Below are 26,441 nucleotides of genomic sequence, written 5' to 3' on the forward strand. Positions count from 1 at the left end.
GTTTCCAGCCTCGCCCCCGGGGTGGAATACTGCCGTCTCCATAAAAGGCCTCTGCAGTGCAGGAAACCACCTGTGTAATTTGGGTAATTCGAGACGCTGGTATTTTCTCAGCTCTTCTGAGGTGGAGCCCAGGAGACTGTCCATCTGGAAAACCATCAGGGAATTTTGGAGGTGACAGAAGTCAACGTTAGATCCCAGACGACCGGATCTCTTCCTGGAAATGCAAAGAAGCAATATGGCATCTGCCAGATGAACACCGAGTTCTCAAATTCTGTATGGCCTGCACTTGCTCTGCGATGTAACTTTGTCATCACTTTCTCCATCTTTGCCCCCAGATACCTAAGTAATGTGCCTAAAACAATTGGTATACAAGTGTAGGTGGTATACATTACCATAAAAACTATGTATTGGTATATGTATAGGTACAGTGCAAGGGATATGCTTAGTTATAAGAAGTGTTGAATTGAGATGAGCATAGACATTATTTACTGTTAAGTTGTTTAAATACTAAACTGTTAAGAGCAGTTTACCACCCTGGTTGGTGTTGCTCAGTGATTAGAGCATTGGTCTCAGATTTGATTCCCAGGCAAGGACACGTACCTGGGTTGCAGGCACATACCTGGGTTGCAGGTTCAATCCCCAGCTCCTGTGTGTGGGAGACAACTGATTGATGTTTCTCTCACATCTGTGTTTCTCTCTCTCTGTCTTCCACTCTCTAAAAATCAATGGAAAAAAATATCCTGGGGGTGGGGGGTGGGAGTGAGGTGGGGATCTGACCTAGTTTGCAAGGACATGGCTAAACGCACCAAGAAGATTAGAATCTTTGGTAAATATGGGACCCATTATGGTGCCTCCCTCGGAAATTGAAATCAGCCAGCATACCAAGTACACTTGCTCCTTCTATGGCAAAACCTAGATAAAGAGACAAGCTGTGGGATCTGGCACTGTAGTTCTTGCATGAAAACGGTAGCTGGTGTTGCTTGGACCTACAACACCACTTCTGACGTCACAGTAAAGTCTGAAGGAGTTGAAAGACCAGTAGAAGCTCCACAGTTTGAAACATTGCTAGCCTATAATAAATGAGGTAATTTACATAGCAAAGTTACTTTGGTTTATTAATTTTATTATTTAGACATTCTGATTTACATTGTATTAATCTTGCTTTCTCAAAAAAAGACTTGGAAATTAAAATCCATCTAATTGTTCAGTAGTCAAATGATCCTATATAATAAAGAGGTAATATTCAAATTGACCGTCACACCCTCGCACAAGATGGCTGCCCCCATGTGGTCAAAAGATGGCCAGCAGGGGAGGGGGGAGGGCAGTTGTGGGCAATCAGGCCAGGAGGGGAGGGCAGTTATGGGTGACCAGAACTGCAGGGGAGGGCAGATGGGGGGAGGGACCAGGTCTGCAGGGGAGGGCAGTAAGGGGGGGACCAGGCCTGCAGGGGAGGGCAGTTGGGGGTGACCAGGTGGCAGGGGAGGGTGGTTGGGGGCAACTGGGCCAGCAGGGGAGGGCAGTTGGGGGTGATTGGGCCTGCAAGGGAGCAGTTAGGTGTCAATCAGCCTGGCAGGGGAGCAGTTAGGCATCAATCAGGCTGGCAGGGGAGTGGTTAGGGGGTGATCAGGCTGTCAGGCAGAAGCAGTTAGGGGCAATCACGCAGGCAGGCAGGTGAGCAGATGGGAGCCAGCAGTCCTGGATTGTGAGAGAGATCCCAGATTGGAGAGGGTGCAGGTTGGGCTGAGGGACACCTCTCCCCCCCCCCTCCAGTGCACGAATTTCATGCACCGGGCCTCATATAAGAATATGTGCCTTAGCTTTTTATAAGTCTACTTATGCCAGTTCAACTTCTTTGGGATACATGAATTCAAATTGTGTAAATTTGTTTTTAAGTCGCAGTTAATTTTTACTTTAAATGTTTCTAAAGGTCTGATGGACATATATTTCCTCTTAACTTTTGGTGTTTTGTGTGACCATTATATCAGTATCTTCAGAAAACAGTGAAATAGTTAGAATTTCAGAACAAATTTTGCAAATCATACCATGCTTCATTTTTCAGTTTGCACACAAGGATTTTCAGGAATGAATTATTCAATTTGATGTAGATGGTCACATTAATAAAAAACAAAGTTGTACCCTAGCAGGTTTGGTTCAGTGGATAGAGCATCAGCCTGCAGACCAAAGGGTCCCAGGTTCGATTCCGGTCAAGGGCGCATACCTTGGTTGCAGGCTCCTCCCCACCTGGCCCAGGCTCGTGCAGAAGGCAACCAATGGATATGTTTCTCTCACATCGATGTTTCTGTGTCTTTCCCTCTCTCTCTAAAAGATCAATGGAAAAATATCCTCAGGTGAGGATTAACAAAAAAATAAACAAAAAATTTCACCTAGAAGCAGATGTAGATAAAATAAATAAATAAATAAAAAATAAAGTTGCTTGTAGATTATATATATATATATATATATATATATATATATATATATGCAACAAAGGGTTTACAACAACAACAAAAAGTGGTTTACCTCTGAGGCATGGGGGAAAAGTAGTAAAGGGAGATTTTTCCTTTTTCCTTTATATATTTCTGAATTTTTAAAATTCTTTACAGAGCATGTGTATTACCTTTATAATTTAAAAGAAATTATGTGTTGCCCTGCTGGGTGGCTCAGTTGGTTGGCACGTCATCCCGTACACCAAAAAGTTTCAGGTTCAATTCCCGGTCGGGGCACATACCTAGGTTTCGGGTATATGATCCCTGGTTGGGGATGTCCAGGAGGCATTCAATTGATGTTTCTCTCTCTCTCCCCCTTTCTCTAAAAATCAATAAACGTGTCCTTGGGTGAGGATTAAAAAAATAATAAAAATAAAAAGCTTATGTGGAAAATTTTAATGTTTTCAACCAATTTTTAATGATATGGGAAAATATTGTAAAAAGTGAGAAAAATTAGACATAAAGTCATGTATACAGGATGATCTCAGCTACAGAAAAATGCATGTAAAATTGAGGGAGGAAATATATCAAAATGTTAATAGGGACTGCCTCTGGGTGGCAGGATTATAGGTGGGTTCTTTCTGCACTTACCTTTCCCTACTTTCTAAATGCGCCTTATTATTCTTATAATTAGAAAAAGGGATTCAGCAGGTCTGCCAAAGGTGCAGGGCAGCTTGTAAACCCAAGCAGCCGAGGCGGGCAAAGTGCTTCTACGCTAGGTTGCTGGTACCCGCACTGGGTGGCGTGATGGCCCAGCGTCCTTGGCCACCTAAGGAAACGTCCCTGATTGCCAGGGGACAGATAAGGAAAGAAGATGGGTTTTCTTCATCTGGCTTTTCTGACAACATTGCACGAGGAAAAAGGAGAGGCCGATACCAAAGATGGAGAGAGTCTCCTGGCAGAGAGAGTGGGATTTCCAAAGGGCCAGGTCGTGGTGTGAAGGTGAGAGCACCAGCCCCCTCAAGGGAAGGGGCCTGGTGGTGGGTGACGGGCTGTCCCAGGAACTGGAGGATCATCGTGCATGAACAGTTTCTGCATTCCTCAGCTGAGGGGTGCTGCAGGGTCCTGGCAGCACAGCAGGGGGTGAGGGGGGTGGAGGGAAGGCAAGCACCACACCTGCTGAAGGTCTTGTGTGGTCTCCAGACACCGACTAGGCTGCTGCCCTGACAGTGTAGAGGCTGCAGTCACAGTGGTGGTGGCCACAAGGGAAAGCAACTCTGTCACTTGACCCATACGACCCTGTGGATCCAATGTACTTCTTCTTCTTTTCTTTTTTGTTAATCCTCGCCCAAGGATATTTTTCCATTGATTTTTAAAAATATATTTTTAATGATTTCAGAGAGGAAGGAAGAGGGAGAGAGAGATAGAAACATCAATGATGAGAGTCATTGATTGGCTGCCTCCTGCACGCCCCCTACTGGGGATTGAGCCCACAACCCGGCACGTGCCCCCAGCCTGAATTGAACCAGGGACTCCTCAATCCACAGGCCAAGGCTCCATCCACTGAGCCAAACCGGCCAGGGCCGGGCATGTGCCTTTGACCGGAATCGAACCCAGGACCCTTCAGTCCACAGGCCGACACTCTATCCACTGAGCCAAACCAGCCAGGCTTCCATTGATTTTTAGGGAGAGTGGAAGAGAGAGGGAAAGACAGAGAGAAACATCGATGTGAGAGAAATACATCGATTGGTTGCCTCCTGCATGAACCTAGACCACAGCCAGTGTAGGGAGGAGCCCACAACCAAGGTATCTGCCCTTGACAGGAATCGAACCCAGGACCCTTTGGTCCACAGGCCGATGCTCTAGCCAATGAGCCAAATTGGCTAGGGCTAGCTATACTTTTTTTGTTGCTTATTTTTTTTTGTTAATCCTCATTTGAGGATATTTTTCCATTGATTTTTAGAGAGAGTGGAAGGGAGGGAGAGAGACAGAGAGAAACATCAATGTGAGAGAGACACATCAATTGGTTGCCTCCCGCTCCCGCTCTCGTCAGGACTGGGGCTGGAGTCTGCAACCAGGGTACGCGCCTTTGACCGAATGGAACCCGGGACCCTTCAGTCCACAGGCCGACACTGTATCCTCTGAGCCAAACCAGCTAGGGCCCAATATGCTTCTTGAAGTTTCTGAGACTCCCTGAGTTACTTCATGGAACCCAGTGGTGCCAATTATAATGGCAAGCTGGAGGGTTCTGGAGAAAAGGACATCTCTTTTGACAAGCAGTTCTTCTCCTTTAGAAACGTGCTCTTGGCTGCTGTGCCCATGCAAGGCCTGTTTGTCGCTGATGCCTTTCTTGCTCTTCTCCTGTTGGGCTCTGTGATACAGAGGGCTGCCCCCTGCGGCTGAGTTCCCCAGCCTCCGTGACCCCTAAATTCAGGCTGGGTGAGCCAACGGGAGACACTGTGGGGAGACTGGGAGACAAGAGGCCGGGAGAAGTCAGGTGTTTCTCCTCTGCCCTCTCTGCCTGAAGAGAGGTCTCTGGCAGCAAATGGATTTCCTCCCTGGGGTCAGCTTCCACTGAGTGATCTTGGGTTCCAGTTACCCCACCTCCTCTCTTTGCCCCCTTTATCGTAGGGGCAGGAGTGGCTGCCTGTCATTGCTAACCTCTTGCTTGTTTCGCTTGACACCCCTTGTGTGGCTCCCCAAATCTTCTGTCACATGTGTTTAATTCCCCACGTTAAATTCCCTCTATGAGAAGCACTTCAACTGGTTGCTGTCTTCTTGGTTGGATCCTGAACGAGGACCTCCTTGGTCTAGGGTAGTCCTAGTATGGTGGTCCTCACGAAGGGGATATTGAAGCAGATTTATGTGCACTTGGCTTACCCTCTCCCTGATGATGTCTCCCAGGAGTGCCCAGGGCTTCTCAGCCTCTAATTTACATACATATCCCGGGGGATCTTATTAAAATGTAGATTTGAATTTCATAGGTGTGAGGTAGGGGTCCGAGTATCTGTATTCCTAACAAGCTCCCAAGTGACGCCGATCCTGCCTGTGCAGACCCGAGTAGAAGGCGCCAAGGCACCTAGGACTACGTTAGGGAGGGAGCACCAGCCCTCCAATAGCTCTGTGTCAGTCCGTCATGACACGTACTGAGTGGGGGACAGACGATGGGTGCCAGCCACCTGGCGGCAGATGGACTAGAGACTCATGCGATGGCAAGCCCCTGGCTCCTTTGTTATGAAACCTAGAGTTGTGCCTGAGCTTTTACTTATTCAAATATATTTTATTTTTTATAAATGATGTGTATCCCCTTTATTAAACAGGAACATTATAGCTCTTTAAAATGATGTATGTCTATCCTGAATTTAATTTTCAGGATAGTAAAGGGGTTGTTACAAAATGTTTGTTTTACCAAGAAGCCCCGGGGTGGAAGAGATTGCAAAGCACTGGGTTAGAGGACCTACGACAGGATCTAGAAGCAGGTGGCACCCCCGGGAAGTGCTAGACCAGAAGCAGGAGAGGCACTGAGTGATAAGACTCTGGGTTGCTTTCCTTTCCCGGGGAGATGAGCACTCTCTTGATTACCCAAAGAACGGAGTCCTTGTGTTGGGAACAGCATTTTCCGTTTTGAAGTCTAAGAAGGGCTTCAAGCAGTGGGGTCTCCTTTCTTCCTTTCTTTCTTTCTTTCTTTCTTTCTTTCTTTCTTTCTTTCTTTCTTTCTTTCTTTCTTTCTTTCATATATATATATATATTTCAGAGAGACAGGGAGAAGGAGAGAGAAATAGAAACATCAATGATGAGAGAGAATCATTGATCGGCTGCCTTCTGCAAGCCCTCCACTGGGGATCGAGCCCACAACCTGGCATGTGCCCTTGACCAGAATCGAACCTGGGACTGTTCAGTTCGCAGGCCGACGCTCTATCTGCTAAGCCAAACCAGCTAGGGCTCATTTTGATTCTTAATTTTCATCCCAGAAAGTAATTCCGACTTTATTTGTGGGGAGTTTGTCACCCCCCCCCCCATTTCCTTCCTGGAGGGCATGATGTATGGGAGTCAATGGCCTGTGGGTCTTGTGCAGAATTGGGGCAGAGCAGCTCTAGGGCTCAGCGGCTGCTTTTCAAATGTTCACGGAAATGTGATCACTTGGGTGGTCCTCCGAGCCCTCACAGTCAAGCCTCCAAACTCCCCCGTTACGTGGGCTCAAAATCAGCAATCGGATTGCATCCCAAAGCATCCGGATAAAGCAGGGGCCTTGGGCGTTCACAAGTTAGTCAAGCGTGTGACTGTTTTCCAAAGTCTGTGACCTCCAGCCCCTGGGAAGGGGTCTCTACCCAAGAAGCGGGGTTGTTGTCAGGGACACCTGAGAAGGTGCTGCAAAGCCCCACAGGAATCTAAACCGCAGCACTGCCGCCTGCAGCCCTGCAGCCCAGTGAGTGAGGCCCTTACAAGGGTACGCTTCTCCCCCTTCTCCCCTCTGTACTGTCTGCGGGGTCCCTCCCCCTGCCCCAGTTCAGGGGCCCATCTCCACTTGGGCTCTGGCAGCTACTCCCCCCATTTCCTCCTGTTCTGCTGCTATGCAAACAGCCTCCAGGGCCCCCATCATGTAGATCCTCAAACACATCTGGCTACACCCTTCTCAGCCCCTTGGGAGTGAGCCACGCCCTGCAGATTGCAGACTCGGCCTGGCTCTTGGAGCCCTCACAGCCAGGCCTCCAGCCTTCTCTTCCATCCCAACCCTTTCCTCCCCAACGCTGCCGCTCCTGCTCCACCCACGTCCATCTGTGCCCTGACTCCAAGATTGAAAAACCAGCCCGTCTCACATGCTCTGTCATTTTGGTCAGTGTTGCCGTCATCATATTGTTACTCTTACTAACATTCCAAACTGCAAATGGTCAGCTAAGAAAAGAAAGGCCAAAACATGCTGAAAGCTGAGCTGATCACTGAAGTTGCAGAATTAATTGTACGAGGAGAGACGAAGAGAGGGCAGGGACTGCTCGGTGTCCTTGGGTTGAACGGCTGCCTGCTCACCCCGATGGCTGGAGGGCTCAGATGGAGGTGGGTAATGGATGAGTAGCAGAGCCCCATCACGTTCCTGGACCTTGTCCCCTCTCCCTAGTTGTCTGGTACCTGGCCCTGGGGTGACTTAGGGACGGGGGACAGAGTCCGGGCGGCAATCACCTGATGAAAGGAGGTGAATGGCGTGGGCACTGGTTGGTTTGCCTATCACAGGTGCGCTCACAGGCGAACTGGTTGCTATCTCCAGAAATTGGGCCGTCCCTCCCCGGGTCTGCACACCCCAAAGATGTCAAAACAGAAAATAAAAAGGAGGATGTCAGAAGTGCCAGAGCAGCAGGGAGTCTTTGGGGGGCTGTAACCTCCCCATGAACCCCACCCGGTGAGGTGGGACAGGAGAGCCACCACAGGCATGTGAAAGCCGGATCCCCAGGTGCCCTCACAGCGCATTCAGTCGTCAGCTGGTGAACCCTCACTCTTCCCTTGCCCCCAGGGCGAGTGCAGGGTGGACAAGAGCTTGAATTTCACTGGCAGGTTACTGCTGTGCGACCATGGGTAAGTTACTTTACTCCTCTGAGCCTGAGAGATAACTGGGAGAATTAAACAGATGCATTTACAGAAGCTTATCTATTTAGAGATGCCTAACTCCTGCCTCAGAGACTCCTTTGTGCTGGCGAAACCTGGATTTCCTGGCTCCACCCAGACCTTTGTTAATGTAAAAAAAAAAACCAACACATTCAAACCTGTAAAGAATTTTTGTGAGTTTATTTGAGCCAATCTGTCAACAATTGCTGGGAAGCAGAACCTCAATGAATTGAATAAATGTTCCGGAGAATGGCAGGTTACATCTATATTTATACATTGCAATCAAAGGAGGGACGTAGGTGGGTTACATGAAATCCATTGGTGATAGACTAGAAAGGCGGGAGAAAGCAAAAGGCTGCGGGGGGAGGGGGGAGAAACCCCTGGGATTGGATAAAAAGTAAAATGATAAACACATACTTAGGTGGGTGCAGGAACAACATGATAACAATGAAGGAATTTGTGGTATCTGTCCTGGTGCCCAGGCACATTAAGTTGTGCCCTAAGGGGTCCGGAAAAAGGAAGTTACAAGTTACCCAGACATTTCAAGGGCATGTTATTATAGATGCAAAAAGACAGATAGGCTCAGTTAAGGTAAAGGTTGACCTTGACAGTGAAGATACCGACCTAGGATGTAACTACCCACCATAACTGCTTTTACTTCAAGTTTAATTTCAGACCATCCTTTGTGGTTACTTTAGGTCTCTGAGTTTGCAAGACCGCCATGCAGGCCTTCCCTGAGCTTGTCAGGTCAGCATGTGGCCCCTTTCGCCCACACCTCCATGGGGCTAGTGCCTGGGCCTTGACACTCTGTAAATTGTAGAGAGATAGCAAGGCCAAGAGAAGTGTCTGTCTTAAGGAGATCTCAGGGAACAGTAGGAAGACTATGGGGCAATTTGGAATCAACCATCGCCGTAGGTGGGAAGCCTGGCTAGGCTGGGTGGGCCTCCACCACTGAACTAGGAAGGCCCAGGACACAGATACTGCCCCGGGCGTGAGGAGTTCCTTCCGGTGCCACACAGAAGGCTGGCACTCTCCAGCTAGGTCCACACCTGTTGTAGCCCCAATACTGAAGTTAGAGGTATTCGGTAAACACACGACAGACACTATTTTCAGCTCTGTTTGGCCCAGGATGAGAAACAAAGTCACATCCTCAGAGGAGAATGGAAATGCCATATCCTTTTCAAGTTCCTAGCAGTGCCTGTACACGCCAAACTGTGGACTACTTACTTGTTTATTTATGAATGAACACTTTTTAACACAAGCTGATTTCTCTTGGTCATCTTTTATCTACAAATCCCATGAAGGCTAAAACATCTAGAGTGCTTCTCCTTTAATACTCACTCCTTCATCCCGCCTACTCCCAACACAAAGATATCTTTGTATAATTTCTGACGAGAGAGCAACATTTCCCTGATGTGATTTCACAGAGTTCTGTAGCCGGCACTCCCCGTCACCGCCTCTCGGCCAGCCCCGTGGCGGTGTGAGCCCAGGGCTCGGGCCCCAGGGCAGCCCTGTCTGCGGAAATGCCTGCCTCATCCTCCCCAGGCTTTCTTGAAGAAAGTGAAGCGAAATGAAACCCTCCCACACTCCTTTAAAAATGTATACTCTGCATTCCAGTTGTCGTAGTAACGTGCTCAGGTGGCCCGGGTGCCTTTATGTGTCTTGGTGCTGATGGGCCATCAGTTACCATGAGAACAAGAGTGGTTTTAAACACAGGGAATCTTGTGGTGCTCATCTTTGTGTCGTGTGAAAAACAAAACCCACGCTTACAGGGACAGCCTCAGCAAAGCTCAGGGAATTTAACAATGGAATGTGAAATCTTCGTCCAAGGGGGCCTGGAAACCACTAGGCAAGTGGTTCTCAACCTGTGGGTCGCGACCCTTTTGGCGGTTGAACGACCCTTTCACAGGGGTCGCCTAAGACCATCCTGCATATCAGATATTTACATTACGATTCATAACAGTAGCAGCATTACAGTTATGAAGTAGCAACGAAAATAATTTTATGGTTCGGTCACAACATGAGGAACTGTATTTAAAGGGCCAGAAGGTTGAGAACCGCTGCACTAGACTTTCACTCTATTTGTTCTCTAAATTTTATTTTGAAGAAAAGGTGTATTTAAAAAAAAAAACAAGATTCACTTGCTTTATTGTCACTGTTGAATAGATTAGTTTTAAATGCATAGTCCTACCTTCAGCCTTCAAGACAAATTTGTCACTTCTGCCTCACAATTAGAATCCTTTCCTGAGCTATGCTTCTCTCTACTCCCCCAGCCCGACCTGGTGACCCACTAGGGATGGGACAGGGCCAACTGACCAGGCGTTCCCCGTATTTCAGGCCCAAGGTCCCTGCATTTATTCTCTGAATGTTTGAAAAATGTGAGCTCTTCAAGGTCAAGGACATAACACATGCTTCTTCAGAATTTTCTGCATGGTCCTATTTGTTAATTGATTTGGATTTAAGCTTTCCATTTGGATGTACAGAATTAAGTTTCAGCTGAGAAATCTCACTAGTTCATTTCAGAGGATTTGTCTGTGGGAACAAACTTGAAGGTTTAAAGAAACCAACCCCACAGTCTGAATAGCAGGCTGTGTTAATGACACATTCTTTCATTAGTTCTACTGATGTAACTAACATCCTTTGTGCACTTACCACATGCTATTCAGCACTGGGCTGAATACGTCACATGTATTATGTCATATAATCCTCACAGCACCTCGCACACGCACACGCAGCCTGGCTGTACTGCAACAGCGGCTGTCGTTGTCGCCTTGGTGGGTGGCTCCTGAAGGCCGCCCTATGGGAAAAGGCAGCCCACAGCTGCACGCACCCGGCAACAGACTGCCGAGGAGGCCAAGGAGGAAGGACAGAGAGAGAAGAGAAGGGACCAAGTGGAGCTGAGCAATTCATCCAGCACAGCCAACAGGTGGACCTGAATCATGGACACTGTGGTTTACAGCTCTCCTGGTGACCTATTTGTGGCAAACATGACTATGCCATGGCACAATGGTGACCGGTGCCCCAGAAGCCAGGGACCAGGAGGCCCAAGAAGACAGAGTCTGAGGGACAGCGGCAGGGGCAGCATACTGAAGTTCATGAGGTGGTAGACCTTCGTCTGCCCACCCTCCCAGCCCTCACGCTCTCCTTGCACTGAGACTGCCATGAGTCACAGCTTCTCTGCCTCATTTATCATGAATGTATTTTACATCCTAGTCCGGGAGAGAAAACACAAGGTTGAGATAATTGGGGAGGACTGTTTAGAGTAACAGATCCAAGGTGCGAAATAGCCGATAGAAAGTGCAGACTCCAAACCAGGGAAGGCAAACAAGGCCCATGGTGAAGTGTTTTCTGTAGGAAGTGGGTGGAGGGTAAAGGGGGAGGGGAGTGTCTGCTGGCACGTGGTGTGGCTCGGAAGCCTGGAGGGCGATTTGTGCGGGAGGATAGAGAGACTACTGTTTTCTCCACATCACAAGGAAAAAATGAGAAATAAGGCTGCATGCAGAGGGAGGGACCCGAGTGAGGGAGGAGTACTGAGGGGGGTCCTGTTTTATGAGAAAGTCCCCTTCCTTCATCTCGTCCTCCCACCTCCTGGGAGGGCTGCCCGCACACGCTGTCCTCCCCCTCCCACCTCTACTGGAGATCTAGAATGAAGAGGGAAAAGCCTAGATGGATTGACTGCTTGTTTTGTATTTTTTTTTATTATGGTAAAATATAAATAATATAAAATTTACCATTTTAAGTGTATAATTTCATGGCATTACATACATTCATAAAATATAAATATAAGCCCAGCCAGTGTGGCTCATTGGGTGAGCGTCGACCCATGAACCGGGTCACAGTTCAATTCCCGAGCAGGGCACATGCCTGAGTTGCGGGCTCAATCCCCAGGCGGGGGCGTGCAGGAGGCAGCCAATCAATGATTCTCTCTCATCTTTGATGTTTCTATCTCTCTCTCCCTCTCCCTGCCTCTCTGAAATAAATAAAAACATATTTTAAAATATAAATATAAAATTTACCATTTTAACCATTTTAAGTGTACAGTTTCATGGCATTAAGCACAGTCACAATGATCCATTTAGGACCTTTTCATCATCCCAAGCAGAGTCTCTAAACTCCCAGTCCACACTCTCCTCAGCGCCTGGTAACCACTATTCTACATGCTCTCTCCAGTAATTTACCTGTTCTGGGTGACTTACATCAATGAATCAGACGGCATTTGTCCTCTGTGTCTGGCGTACCTCACTTAGCATAATGTTTTGAAGCTTCATCCCTGTTGCAGCATGTGTTAGAGTTTCCTTCCTTTTCAGGCTGAGTAATAGTCCATTGTCTGTCTAGATCAGTGGTCGGCAAACTCATTAGTCAACAGAGCCAAATATCAACAGGACAACGATTGAAATTTCTTTTGAGAGCCAAATTTTTTAAACTTAAACTATATAGGTAGGTACCTTGTTATTCACTTAATTAGGGGACTCCTAAGCTGGCCTTTGCTAAAAAACGTCCTCAATCTGATTGAGGTACGTTCGCTGAGGTCGACCCCTTCCAACTCTCCCATCCACACTCGTCTTGTATACCTGTTTCGTCTATCTCCTTTCGTTCATCCTCTCTATATGTCCAAACCATCTCAACATACCTTTCTCAATCCTCAACACTACATCTTCTTTCACTCCACACCGTTCCCTAAAATTAACTTAATAAACTTTACTTAAAGTTTTAAGTCTTAGTTAAACTATAGGTACGTTGAATAAAACTTGATATCATACTTAATAACGATATTATTTATTGATAAAATTAAATTCCTTACAATATCCATAAAATTAAATCATGACAATGACTGGCCCAGGCCGAAAACCGACTTCTGCGCATGGGCCACGAAGTTTCGATTGCACTGTACGTGTGCGCCCGCATGTGGTATTTTGTGGAAGAGCCACACTCAAGGGGCCAAAGAGCCGCATGTGGCTCGCGAGCCTTGGTTTGCTGACCACTGGTCTAGATCATTTTTTATCTATTCCCCTGCTGGTGGACACTGGTGTTGTTCCCACCCTGTGCTGCACATTGGTGCACAGGGATCTGTCTGGCTCCCTGCTTTCACTTCTTTTGGGGGACATACCTAGAAGGGGAATTGCTGGATCAGGTGGAAATTCTATATTTAACTTTTTGAGGAACCGTCAAACTCTTTTCCACAATGGCCGCACTTCCCCTTGAGCGATTTAATGAAAACACGGATCTGCTCCGAACGTCTCACGTCAGTTTGGCCTGGAAGGATGTTCCAACATGCAGATTTCGAGAGGCGAGAACTTCCCCGGCTGTGAATATGGGAGCCCCACCTTAGCCACAGGTGCCATGGTGAACTGGGGGCAACCGGAAGAGGGTGACCAAGAGGGCTCATGTCAAGGAGGAAGTTTTTGGCCTGGAGAAGAACCGCTGTCTCCAGAACCCTCATCGCAAGAGAAACAAAATACGTAATTATGGATGGGGACAGATGTTCACTAGGTTTCCTGGGGTGCTCATTTCACAAAATATCAAGTCAGCATGCTGTCTACTTAAACCTAAATAATATTACATGTCAACTATACCTCAATAATAATAATAACAAAAGTAGCCCTAGCCGGCTTGGCTCAGTGGATAGAGCGTCAGCCTGCAGACTGAAGGGTCCCAGGTTTGATTCCGGCCAAGGGCACATGCCTGGGTTGCGGGCTCAATCTCCAGTGGGGTGCGTGCAGGAGGCAACCAATCAATGACTCTCTCTCATCATTGATGTTTCTATCTCTCTCTCTCTTTCTCCCTTCCTCTCTGAAACCAATAAAGAAATATATTTAAAAATAATAATAATAATAACAAAAGTAAAAGAATGGTCTCCCGAGGTGTGAAAGGCTGTCACAGGCAGAGTGGACAGACCTTTCTGTAGCCAGGAAGACAGAAAGGGCAAGGCTGAGTGAAATCACCAGGAGACCAACTTTGGCTAAATGCTGCTTCCGGCGCTGGGAGGCAGGGAGGTGGGCAGGGACCTGACCACGCAGCGCTGGTGGGCCGTGGTGGGAAGTTTGATCTGATCCCAAGAGCAACGGTTCGCCGTGGGCATGTTTGAGGCAGAAGAGCAATGAGCTCACATGTGTGTTTGTGTGCGGTAAGGGATGGCAAGTGAGGAGGAAATCAATCTCACCACCAAACGCGTCCCCTAACTCAGCGCTGGGTGGCCCTGCCCGCCCAGCCTTCAGGAGCGTCTGGCCACCGCGGAGACCCTGCTTCAAGCGAGCGGCACCTCCGGGCTCCCGCTGCAGCTCAGGGACGCACGCTGCTCCTCCCACCGCCAGGGGGCGATACAGAGGCGTTGGGCACAGCCTGCTGGCGGGGCGCAGGCCAGATTCTGACCGCAGTTTTGGTTTGTGCACCGGCTGAAGCCTCTCTCATTTCCGCCTACCTTTACTCTCATCTCCCCTTTTAGAGAGGAGACTGAGACAGGGGACCCTCGGCCAGCGGCAGACCACGGCCCCTGTTCCCATTCCCTCAGCCTCCCTGACATCTCTGCAGCATGCAGCCCCACAGACTCCCCTTTTCTTCCAGGCCTCCTCACCCTCTCCTCTTCCATCAGTGAAGTTCCTCTTCTTCCTTCTGCCCTAAATGAAGGGACTGTTCCCAGGTTCCTAACTTGGTGCTCCTTTCTTATCTCTCTACACTATCCTGACCAGCTCTCGGTTCCAACCATGAGTTCGCGTTGAATATGTCTAAACCCACCTCGCTGGCCAACACCTCTCTTAGGACCCTAATCCCAAGTTCCCCAGTGTCTGAGGACATCTCCCTGAACGTTCCATGGCCGCCTCACCTCTTCCAGGAAGACGGTCTGACTCACCGAGTTTGTGTTACAGCCAGCTGCCCTACCCTGGTGCAATCGGCTGAGGGCGGGGGTTGGATGGAGGAGGGACGTGGTCCAGAGCATAGCCAAGGGGGGCAGCACGGGGAGAACCCTGCAGACAGGAAGAGGAGAAGCAAAAACAGATGTTCCAGAGATAGGAGGGGACCCAGGAGAGACCTGTGAAAGAGGCCAACACAGCAGGGAGTCGTGAGAAGGGCGTGAGCACAAACGGGGCATTGTGTCAGCAATTACCAAATTCCATTCATTTGAAGACACTTTTTCCCCCACATTTGAACACGATGTGTCGTATAACTGATGGCATTGGTGGTGGGTCTTCCCCCTTCCTTCTTACTGGTGCAAATTTATTTTTTTCCACATGTGTTCACTATCTATGATTATCCTAATAATAAAGCCTAATTGCTAAGTGTCTGGTCATCCGTTCAACCAATCAAAGCGTGATATGCTAATGATATGCTAAGGCCGCTCAACCGCTCGCTATGACGTGCACTGACCACCAGGGAGCAGATGCTCTGACCAGTAGGTTAGCTTGCTGCTGGGGTCTGGCTGATCGGGACTGAGTTAGTTGGGCTGGACACACCCTGGAGCCCTCTCCGGCTGGCCAACCTCCCGCGTCCCTCCCTAGCCCCAATTGTGCATTGGTGGGGTCCCTCGGCCTGGCCTGTGCCCTCTTGCAATCTGGGACCCCTTGGAGGATGTCAGAGAGCCAGTTTCGGCCTAATTCCTGCACTGGGCCTCTCGTATGTATATAAGAAATATATATGAGCATATATGTCTGTTTATATGTGTATATACATGTATGTATTTGTATTACATGTGTATATAATATATACTTGTATTACCTATGAATATTTTTATACACAGAGAGTGTGTGTGTATATGCAAATGTGACAAAACATTAGTTTCTGAATCTGGGCCAATGGTTCTTAACTGGGGGTGATTTTTGTCCCCCAGGGGACACTTGGTGATGTCTGAAGACATGTTTGGTTGTCTCAGTTGAAGCTACCAGCATCTAGTGGGCAGAGGTCAGGAGTGCTGCTAAACAGTCCACAATGCACAGGACAGGCACCCACAACATGAATATCCAGCCCTAAATGTTATAATAGTGCCGAGGTTAAGAACCCTGGGCAGCCCTAGCTGGTTTGGCTCAGTGGATAGAGCTTCGGCCTGCGGACTGAAGGGTCCCGGGTTCGATTCTGGTCAAGGGCACATACCTGGTTGTGGGCTCGATCCCCAGTGGGAGGATGTGCAGGAGGCAGGATCAATGATTCTCTCATCATTGATGTTTCTATCTCTCTCCCCCTCTCCCTTCCTCTCTGAATCAATAAAAAAATATTAAAAAAAAAGAACCCTGGTCTGCGTAAAGGGTCTGGGGAGTCATTGTTCTTTCTTTCAACCTCTATGTCGGCTTGAAATTTTAAATGCAAAGTAGGTATAAAAAAAACGACAGGAAGGTGAGGACGTGAAGAAGAACGTATAAGCACATTCTTTCCAGGATCTTGCTTATAAAGGGAGGAATTACAGCGACAGAGAAAGAAGGCACGCATCCTGTCAACCACACTACCACCCCTGTCCCCCATGAGGAATCACCCTGGTGTCTGTGTTTCACAATTCCTGACCAGTCATACCTGTACCACTCCTCAGGCATAGCTGATCGGACCAGCAGGAGGCGCCTGACCCCGCCAGCTCATCCACTGGCTGCTACCACAGAGCCTGGTCCAGGGTCAGACAAGGCAGGTCTATCAGACTCTCTTTCCTGTACAGACCAGAGAACAAGGCACGTAGGAAGCTGACACTCGAAGGAAACACAGTGGAGTCACAGGGGTCACGGCAAGCTGAAGCTGTGGAAGATCAGAAACCTAGAGTAAGCAGAACTTAGGAGCAGAGAGCATTGGGCACAGATGGAGGCTAGAGTCAGCAGCTGGCAGAATCGGTGGTCTCACTGCAGTGGCACAGGAGTGAAGGACCGTCGCTGCTGCCGCCGCTGCTGCTGCTGCTGCTGAGCTCTCTGGCACCGTCTTGGATCCTGGTCCCAAGGGGTCTGGTTCCCCCCTTGTCATTCTTGTTGACTTTGCACATGCTCTGCCCCCTGTGTAAATCAGTCCTAGTTAGTGCCTTCCAGGGGCAGGTCCAGCTGTGTGGGGCCTAAAGCTTGGGAGACCTCTTTAAGAAAAAGAAAACAACAGCAAGAATACAAAGTCACTAGGGCTTCATAGCTCACGGGGAATGCGTCCGACGTCTACTCCTCTTCAGGTCTCAACCCCAACATCACTTCCTCGGTAACATCTACCTGCCCTCTCCCCCTCCCCAACTGGGCTAAATCCCTCCATGTTCAATTCTGTGCAGTCCCAAACAATAGCCACTAGCTACATGTGGCTATTTAAATGAATTGCAATTAAATCAAATAAAATATCCCAGACCTTCAGTCTTCACTAGTCACATGTGGCTTGTGGCTATCATTTTGGACAACACAAATAAGGAACATTTCCATCGTCTCAGAAAATTCTGTTGGACAGTTGCTAGTATATATTACCATATCACTAGTGATGCCACCCCCCCTCCCCCCACCCCACCCCCCACCCCCGCCCACCTCAAAACTGTTGGCCTCATTGCTGTCACCCCAGTGCCTGGCACAGAACAGGCCCTCGATAAATATCCATAGAATGAATGAACGAATGAATGAATGTGCCATTCTTACTGTTCCACACATCTCCTTTCAAACCTGCCCCCAGACTTCAGCCAGCCCTGCCCATGCTTTTTAAGCAGGGAAAGCGCCTCCCTTTTCCGGGCCGCGGGAAGCAGCTGGCGCAGAGAGCGAGCTTGAAAGTCTGGAGAGCAGCTCTGACAACATTTTGACATATTTGGTGTATTCTCGGGCTTTTTCCTACATGGTGATATGAATATATCCCTACATATGGGAGAGTTCGAATGTAAAATTACCTGTTTGGGATGGTAGGATACGGAAGCGTTCAGGGAAAAAATGGCAGGTACGCGATTTGCTTTAAGCTGCTACAGAAAGAAGCAGGGGGTGCAGGTGAATAGGGCTAAATGGGAGACGGTGTTGGAGCGGGGGGGGGGGGGGGCGGAGGGGTTGTACTCCTTTCTACTCGTGTGAGTTTGGAAATGCTTCTGAGAAGTGAATTTCCAAATGTAAAATAAAAAACAATATTCAGCCGTCAGCTCTTAAAGTTCCACTAGTAGTTGCTTCTCTTTGCTTTCTCGGTTATGGCCTCACTTTCCCTGGGGCAGGGGGGCCTCGGGGCAGCTTTGTGCTGTGTCTGTGCTTGCAGGGTGGGCCGCATCGCTGAACACCGCCCCTGGGTTACGTGTCTTGGTGGTCAGCTCCACAGGCTGGAGACACGGAGGTGCCGGATCAGGATGGTCACTGTGGTGAAATGCCCCTTGGGAGCCTTGTAGGGCTGGCGGACTGGACACAGGAAGAACCTTCCACAAGGAGGAGGCTTCAGTAAGAAATTGGTTCTATTTTGAATATTTTTTAAAAATTTTTTTATTGATTTCAGAGAGGAAGGGAGAGGGAGAGAGAAATAGAAACATCAGTAAGAGAATCATTGATCAGCTGCCTCCTGCACGCCCCCTACTGGGGATCAAGCCCCCAACCCAGGCATATGCCCTTGACCAGAATCGAACCTGGGACCCTTCAGTCTGCAGGCTGACACTCTATTACTGAGCCAAACCAGCCAGGGCTGAAATTGGTTCTGTCTTGAACTCTTCCTGTGCCCTTACAGAGGAGGAGCTAGACTCAGAAACGTGTCGGGTAGGGACACTTTCCCCTAAAAGGGAGATCAGCTCACCTGCTGAAGGCGAGGTCCAGAGAGGGTGGGTAGGAATGGTGATGGGGGTTGGAATTCGAGTAAAGATGAAGTGCTCCAGATGCTGCAGGAAGGGGGGGGGGGCACAATGTGCTCTTTGACAAGTCCCCCAGGTGACTGGATGCACATCCACCTTTGAGAAGGACTGAACTAGTTAGTGTATCACAAACAGGAACCACTAGACCAGGGGTGGGCAAACTTTTTGACTCGAGGGCCACAATGGGTTCTTAAACTGGACCGGAGGGCCAGAACAAAAGCATGGATGGAGTGTTTGTGTGAACTAATATAAATTCAAAGTAAACATCATTATATAAAAGGGTACGGTCTTTTTTTTTTTTTTAGTTTTATTCATTTCAAACGGGCCGGATCCGTCCCGCGGGCCGTAGTTTGCCCACGGCTGCACTAGACACAGCCCAACAGTCTCTAGAAGTGGGGGAAGGCGCTCCCCATTCCCAAAGCCTGTGGGCAGAGAGCAGAAAGGGCCCCCCTCCCAGTTAAGAGGAGCGCCAACCTTCACCGGAGTGAGGGCGCCTCTGGCAACTAGCCAAGGGCACACCCGGGATCTGCACAGACGGTGCAGCTCCCAACTCATGTGGGCTGTGAGCCCCCCACTTCTCTGGCACACAGACTCCTGTGATTTCCTTTCTTCTCGGATCTCATGAAATCCCGAGTCCTGGGCTGCAGCCCCCTTTAGCCGGCGACGTGAATCTTTGCGATCATCACCAAGCAACCTGCAGCATCGTCTTAAGTAACTCAGACACACTAGATCAGGGGTCCTCAAACTTTTTAAACAGGGGGCCAGTTCACTGTCCCTCAGACCGTTGGAGGGCCGGACTATAGTTTAAAAAAAAACTATGAACAAATTCCTATGCACACTGCACATATCTTATTTTGAAGTAAAAAAACAAAACGGAAACAAATACAATATTTGTATTTGCATGTGGCCTGCGGGCCGTAGTTTGAGGACCCCTGAACTAGATCATGCCTGGACAGGTGATGGATGCTTCGAGCAGAGTGGTGAGCGGAGACAGCAGTGCGGGTGTCAGCGTGGGGGAAGTGGCAAGACGTGCCAGGGAGGCAGAGCAGGAGACAGGGGTGGGTGCTGGGTGATTCAGAGATGGTGCTTACACTTCAAAATGCCTTTGCTTCCTCCTTTCACACTTGGGGCTTTTAGATCTTTGAGGAGGAAGAACTGCAGCTTTATCTCTTAAGTGTCTCTGTCCAGGCTAGGGAGAGCCTATACTATCAATAGGATGCCCGCGGCAAATTTCTGGCACCAACTCCGTAACTCCGGTCAGCCAAGTGTAACAGAAAGCCTGCGGAGGTGGCAAGAAGATGTAAGCGTGCAGAGAAAGACACAGAAGAGGCAGGCGATACAGCACAGAGGGGCGAGGCTGTGGGTGCCTCTGAGCCACTTGCTCATATGCCCTACCCGGGTCAGAGCAGGAATGGTCCCCTCAGTCTCCAGCGGTGTCTGCAGCCAATTAGAATCAGGCAAGGGTGAAACTGCTGAGAAGAACATTATAAAAACATAATACGTATCGTTTCTCCCAAAAAAGCCAGGGAAAGGAAACAGTGCCCAGGAGAAGCATGCCCACGAGCAAATCCTGTGCTTTTCGCCGTCTAAACCCGCGTTGGCAAAAGAAAACACACGCAAGTTAGAACTGCCCTTTGAGAGCAAAGTTTAATTCTGATCCAGGATTGTAGTAACTTTTTAAAGTCCTACTGATTACACCACGCTGTGTAGGAATTACTCAGTCTTTACTCCCCTTAACTTCTGAAAAACCAACCTGGCTAACCATACCCGGATTGAGCCGAGGAAGTAAAATGCATTTCTTTATCATTAACCACCACAGGAAGCTTCCATCCCAAGTTGCCTTTAGCAAAGTCCATTTTGCTTGCACTGGTTGTATTACCCTGATTTCTCTTCTCCCAATCTCTCTCTCTGTAAGAGAGAGATATACTGTGAAACGCCATCCCTTAAGTCTTGTTTTTCCCTTTCTTTGCCTTGGGGTCCCCTGGCCAGCGGAAGCCCCGCAGGTGCAGGCAGTCGGCCGCGTTGTGGGCGATGTAGTAGAGGTTCAGCATTGCCGCTGGGCTGAGGATGTCCACTTCCTGTTTCTTCTGCTTCTTCCCGCGAGACTTGGCCCGGCCTTTTCCTTTTTTCCCTTTACCTGGCTTTCAAAGACAAGTATATACATGGGGCAAAATTAGTGTTCAGAACCTTGGCATAATTTTCAACATATCCTATTGAACTTAAGAAAAATAAATAAATTCCTAACAGGAAAAATTGTAAGAGCCAAAAATTTTGCATGGAGTGGGGGAGAAGACACAGACCATGTAATTCACCAAATGCATATGAAGCACCGCTAGATTAAGAGAAACCCAACCTGATGCATGCGTGGACCTTGTTGCCATTCTTTTTGTTTTCTTTTTTTTTATTTTGAGAGAGAGAGAGAGACATCTATTTGTTGTTCCACTTATTTGTGCATTCATTGGTTGCTTCTTTATGTGCCCTAACGGGAGATGGAACCTGCAGGGCTTATCAGGACGATCCTTTAACCAACTGAGCTACCCAGCCATGGCTCTTATGTGCATTCTGATTGGAACAAACAACCTGTAACAGGACATTTGTTAGGTGCTTGGGGAAATTTGATAACATTGAGAAATTATTAATTCTATTAGGTCTGACATTGGCATTGGGTCATGCAAAAAATGTTTACCCATTTCAGAGAGGCACATTAAAATCAGTAGGAATGAAATAAAAGGAGGCCTGAGATTTGCTTTATTTTATTTTAAAATATATTTTTATTGATTTCAGAGAGGAAGGGAGAGGGAGAGAGAGAATCATCAATGATGAGAGAGAATCACTGACCAGCTGCCTCCTGCATACCCAACGCTGGGGATTGAGCCCACGCCACCTGGGTATGTGCCCTGACCCAGAATCAAACTGTGACCTCCTGGTTCATAAGTTGATGCTCAACCACTGAGCTACATTGGCAGGGTGAGATTTGCTTTTTTTTTTTTTTAAGTCCTCACCCCAGGCTATTTTCCCATTGATTTTTAGAGAGAGTGGAAGAGAGAGGGAAAGACAGAGAAATATCAATGTGAGAGAAACACATCGATTGGTTGCCTCCTGCACGCCTCTGGACCAGGGCCTGGGCCGGGAAGAAGCCTGCAACCAAGGTACACGCCCTTGACCGGAATCAAACCTGGGACCCTTCGGTCCACAGGCCGACGCTCTATCCACTGAGCCAAACCGGTTAGGGCAAGATTTGCTTTAAAATACTGCAGCTTCCACCCCTCTGCCCGCCTCAAAGACAGATGAAGCAAATGTGGCAAAACCCTAATAATCTCTAAATAATCATTTTACTATTATATTTTTGTATGTGTATGGAAACTTTCATAGTAAAAGTGAAATTAAAAACATTTGATAATCGGGATGCAAAGCTATATTTTGGCACTTGTTATGTGGTCGTCTCCAGCTCATTAAGCGGCCGTGAGGACTAAGACGTGACTATAAGGCACTGAGCGCGGAGGAAGCAAGCACTCAGCAAATGATTAGCGCCATCACTTCACCACAGCTAATCCTGAGACGGACACCAAGGGAAGTAGGTATTATTCAGCTCAGCAAGGTCATGGCAAACCCACAGCCACCAGGCTCAGTGCCTGTGTTTTTGCCACAACTACGCCGCCAGGCCGATGCGCGCTGGGAAAACGAACCTGGGAATAAACAACGCCCAGAGTTCTGCTAGAGCTGCACACAGCTGAGGTGACTTCTCTATGCCCTATGACCCCCCCCCTCCCCGCCCAGAAAATAACAGTTGGAATTTAGAAAGTGTCTGTTCTGGGCAAGGGAAAGCCGAGGAATGGGTAAGTTATTAAGGACCCCTGCAAGGGCTAAATATTCGTGTAAAATAGATGCTCTGCTCATAGCATGGCATCTTAAAAATGTCCCAAGCTAAACAAAGAGAAACATAGTCGATGTGTCAAAAACACTAAAACATATTTTTGTTAAGTGAAATGGAGTACATTGCTAGACATAAAACCCAGGAATGAAGATGAGAAGCATCTTGCAACACAGAGGCCTGGCTTGTGTGATGAAATTCAAATGAAAAGAAAGGATCTGGAAACCGGAAGATAACTGCATCCCTGATAAAACATGCCCTTGGGAATGTACGACCACAAGTTCTGAAAGATTTGGGGAACTTGGCTTTTTTTTAATGACTTTATACTTTTCTTGCATGTCAACCATACTTGACATACCTGGAATCACTGCAAAAAATGTATTTTGATCTCTAAAAAAGGTTTATAACTAAAATTCACACAAAAGTTTGGCATTTTTATTCACAGTATTCATCTCTTTGTAGAAATTGGCAAACTGATTCTAAAATTCATATGAAAATTCAAAGAACATATGATAGAGGGTTGACACTTTTATTCAGAGTTCTCATCTTTTTGTAGAAGATTCTAACATTCATATGGAAATTCAAAGGACTTTGAAAAAGAAGAACAAAGTTGAAGGGCTAATACTACTTTATTTCGAGAATTATTATAAAGCTACAGTATCCACACAGTATGGTATTGGTGTCAAGAGACCAACAGATCAATGGGACAGAGTGGAGCCCAGAAGTAGATCCACACATAGAGGAACAACTGATTTTCAACAAAAGTGCCAAAGCAATTCGGTGGAGCAAGGGTAACTTTTTAATGAATGTAGATAGAACAATAAATATCAATCTGCAAAAAAATGAACCTCAGTCCATACTTGCACCATATAGAAAAAGTAACTCAAAACGGCTCATAGAGCAGAATAAAAACCAGAAACTAAAAAACCTCTGGAAGAAAATAGAGGAGAAAACCTTTGTGACCTTGGGTTAGGCAAAGATTTCTTGGATATGACATGGAAAGCACATCTGTAAAAGAACAAACTGATAAATTCTTCAGCCCTGTCAGTGTGGCTCAGTGGACTGAGCGTCGCCCCATACACCAAGAGGTCATCGGTTCAATTCCGGTCAGGGCACATACCCAGGTTTCGGGCTCGATCCCCAGTAGGGGCGGGAGGCAGTCGATTGATGTTTCTCTCTCAGATGAATATTTCTATCTCCCTCTTCCTCTCCCTTCCTCTCTTTAAAAAACAATAAAAAACATATTTTTTAAAAAATAAATTGTTGCCCCAGCTGGTTTGGCTCAGTGGATTGAGCGTCGGCCTGTGGACTGAAGGGTTGCGGGTTCAGTTCTGGTCAAGGGCACATACCTTGGTTGCAGGCTTAATCCCCAGAGTGGGGCGTGCAGGAGGCAGCCAATCAATGATTCTCTCTCATCATTGATGTTTCTCTCTCTCTTTCCCTCGCCCTTCTTCTCTCTGAAATCAATAAAAATATATAAAGAATAAAAAATGATAAAAAATATATACAAATAAATGTTCTTTAAAAAATAAACTGTTAAGACATTTCTTTTTAAATCTTTTTTGGGTCAACTAGTACATTCTATTTTTTAAAATATTTCTTTATTGATTTCAGAGAGGAAGGGAGAAGGAGAGAGAGAGAGAAACATCAATGATGAGAGAATCATTGATTGGCTGCCTCCTGCATGCCCCACACTAGGGATTGAGCCCACAAACCAAGGGCAGGACCCCAGTCCTCTGGCTGCCTCCCTCGAGGCCAGACCCTGGGTGGGCACACATCGGCCTGGGTTACTGATCTGAATATGGAAACCAGCTCAGAACAGCGAGGACAAAGGAGATGGAGAACCCCTGGGTAACGCCTGGACGTAGGCTACGGCCAGAATCCAGGCAGATGGCAAAGAGGGCCTGACAGCCAGTGGCAGTGAGGATAGGAGGCAGGTTGCAAGAGAGTGGATGAAGGCTGAGGAATAGGAGTGCTTGTGTTTGAGGTCAGAAGGATGAGCGTGCTATCGGGTCGTGCCAGTGAGGCCTGAGAAGGCAGTGGTTAAAAGAGCTGGGTCTTTAACACAGTTTGAAAAGGCTCTCTGGTGGCAAGATCCAGGTGGAAGTTGAAAATGGAGGTTTGACATTTGAGGCTTAACATGTGAGCCGATGACATGGAGGTGAGATAAAGGATGTTGCAAATTTTCCTGGGCATAAAATGCAAAAATTTCTTACATAAAAGGTCTCCTTCAAAGCCTTTCCTTAAACTGGAATTCCTTAAAATTAGCCAGCGGCCCTAACCGGTTTGGCTCAGTGGATAGAGCGTCGGCCTGCAGACTGAAGGGTCCCGGGTTCGATTCCAGTCAAGGGCATGTACCTTGGTTGTGGGCACATTCCCAGTGGGGGGTGTGCAGGAGGCAGCTGATCGATGTTTCTCTCTCATCAATGTTTCTAACTCTCTATCCCTCTCCCTTCCTCTCTGTAAAAAAAATCAATAAAATATATTTTAAAAATATTTTAAAAATATATTAATTTAAAAAATATATTCGTATTGATTTTATTAGGGAAAGGGGGAGAGAGAGAGAGAGAAACATCAATGAGAGAGACATCAACCTGCTGCCTCCTGCATGCCCCCTTCTGGAGGTTGAGCTGCAACCAGGGCATGTGCCCTGAGGGCCAATCCTACCTGCGACCTCTTGTTGGGTCAAGGCTGAACCACTGAGCTACACCGGCCCCGGCTGGGCTCATTTTTCAAATCCACAGATAAGAACCCCGCACGGGACCAGGGCAGCTGCAGCAGCAGCAGTTAAGTGCCTGGCCAGTCCCTGCTGGCGACGAGGGGTTCCACACCACGTGACCAGACTCTATTTGACACATAAGCCATCTTCTGGGTGAAAATAAGGGGCTCAACAGAACCCAGGAACTAAAACCAACCGGCTCGTAGCGGGCTCAGCCTGGTTCTGATGCTGCAGTCAGTCCTCTTCAGCGCAGACCCCCCGGGGAACCCTCTCCCCTTCATCTTTACCCAAGTGTTCAGGTCGCGGGGCTGGGCACCACCCACACCGCGAGGAGCTGAAGGCGCCAATCGCGCGGCGTGGATAAGCAAATCTCTCTAAAGGTGGATTCTACAAGGCAGGCGGCGTGAAGCTCATTTAGCAAGAGCCTCGGAGTCTCTCATACTTAAAAGAAGGCATGTATTACCATGGTAACGCCTTTCTCAGTTGAGCAGGTGAGTGTGGCATGTACTCCCAATCAGGGCATGAAGAGAGCGCCCCCAGGTTTTCCTGTCCCCCTAGGGGGGGGGGGCCCCCCCGCCCCTTTCTGCCGCGGCCCCCGGTCCGGGACCGCCCCCCGGTTCCTTCCACCCGGCTGCCTCCGGCGTGGCTTGTCGGCTGCGAGCCACCGAACTGCCGCCACGCCGGGCCGAGCACCCGCCTCTCCGCGGCGCGGAGGTCGCAGGCTGCAGACTCGCCGCGAGCACAGAGGAGGGAGCAGACACGCGGGCCGACGCCGGCAGCCAGGAGCCCAAACGCCAGGCGGCGCGCAGAGGGGGCGGGGCCGCGCATTGTTTACCCGTTGCCAGGACACCGGGGCCCGGCGCTCCACCGTCCTGCCCCGCCCCGTCCGGCTGGCCCAGCGCGCGTCCTGGAACCCGCGCCGCCTTCCTTTCAGCGACCGCTGTGCCCTGCCGGCCGGACAGCCTGGCTGGGCCATTTTACCTCGCGCAGTGGCGACCGCGGCTACGGCCACGAGCGCCTAGAACCCCGGCTCGGCGAGAGGCGTCCGGGTTTGGGCGGCTGGACCCAGCTCGGTGCCCGGCAAGGCGGTGCTGG

The 26,441-nt window shown here is 48.5% G+C and overlaps 1 protein-coding gene and 1 pseudogene across 1 annotated transcript; one reads left to right on the forward strand and one right to left on the reverse strand.

Annotated features, from left to right (window-relative positions):
• Nucleotides 1–792: 792 nt before the first annotated feature.
• Nucleotides 793–1,042, forward strand: LOC102422869 (annotated as a pseudogene).
• Nucleotides 1,043–20,420: 19,378 nt separating this feature from the next.
• On the reverse strand, nucleotides 20,421–25,890 carry SMKR1 (small lysine rich protein 1). The gene is made up of 2 exons (XM_023753497.1): nucleotides 25,810–25,890; nucleotides 20,421–20,897 (listed from the first exon to the last, which is right to left on the reverse strand). The coding sequence occupies exons 1-2, from the start codon at nucleotides 25,810–25,812 to the stop codon at nucleotides 20,700–20,702; spliced, it is 201 nt and encodes a 66-aa protein (XP_023609265.1). The 5' UTR covers nucleotides 25,813–25,890; the 3' UTR covers nucleotides 20,421–20,699.
• Nucleotides 25,891–26,441: the final 551 nt, after the last annotated feature.

This window comes from Myotis lucifugus, unplaced genomic scaffold (assembly GCF_000147115.1).
Source record: "Myotis lucifugus unplaced genomic scaffold, Myoluc2.0 scaffold_46, whole genome shotgun sequence".
Classification (NCBI taxonomy): domain Eukaryota; kingdom Metazoa; phylum Chordata; class Mammalia; order Chiroptera; family Vespertilionidae; genus Myotis; species Myotis lucifugus.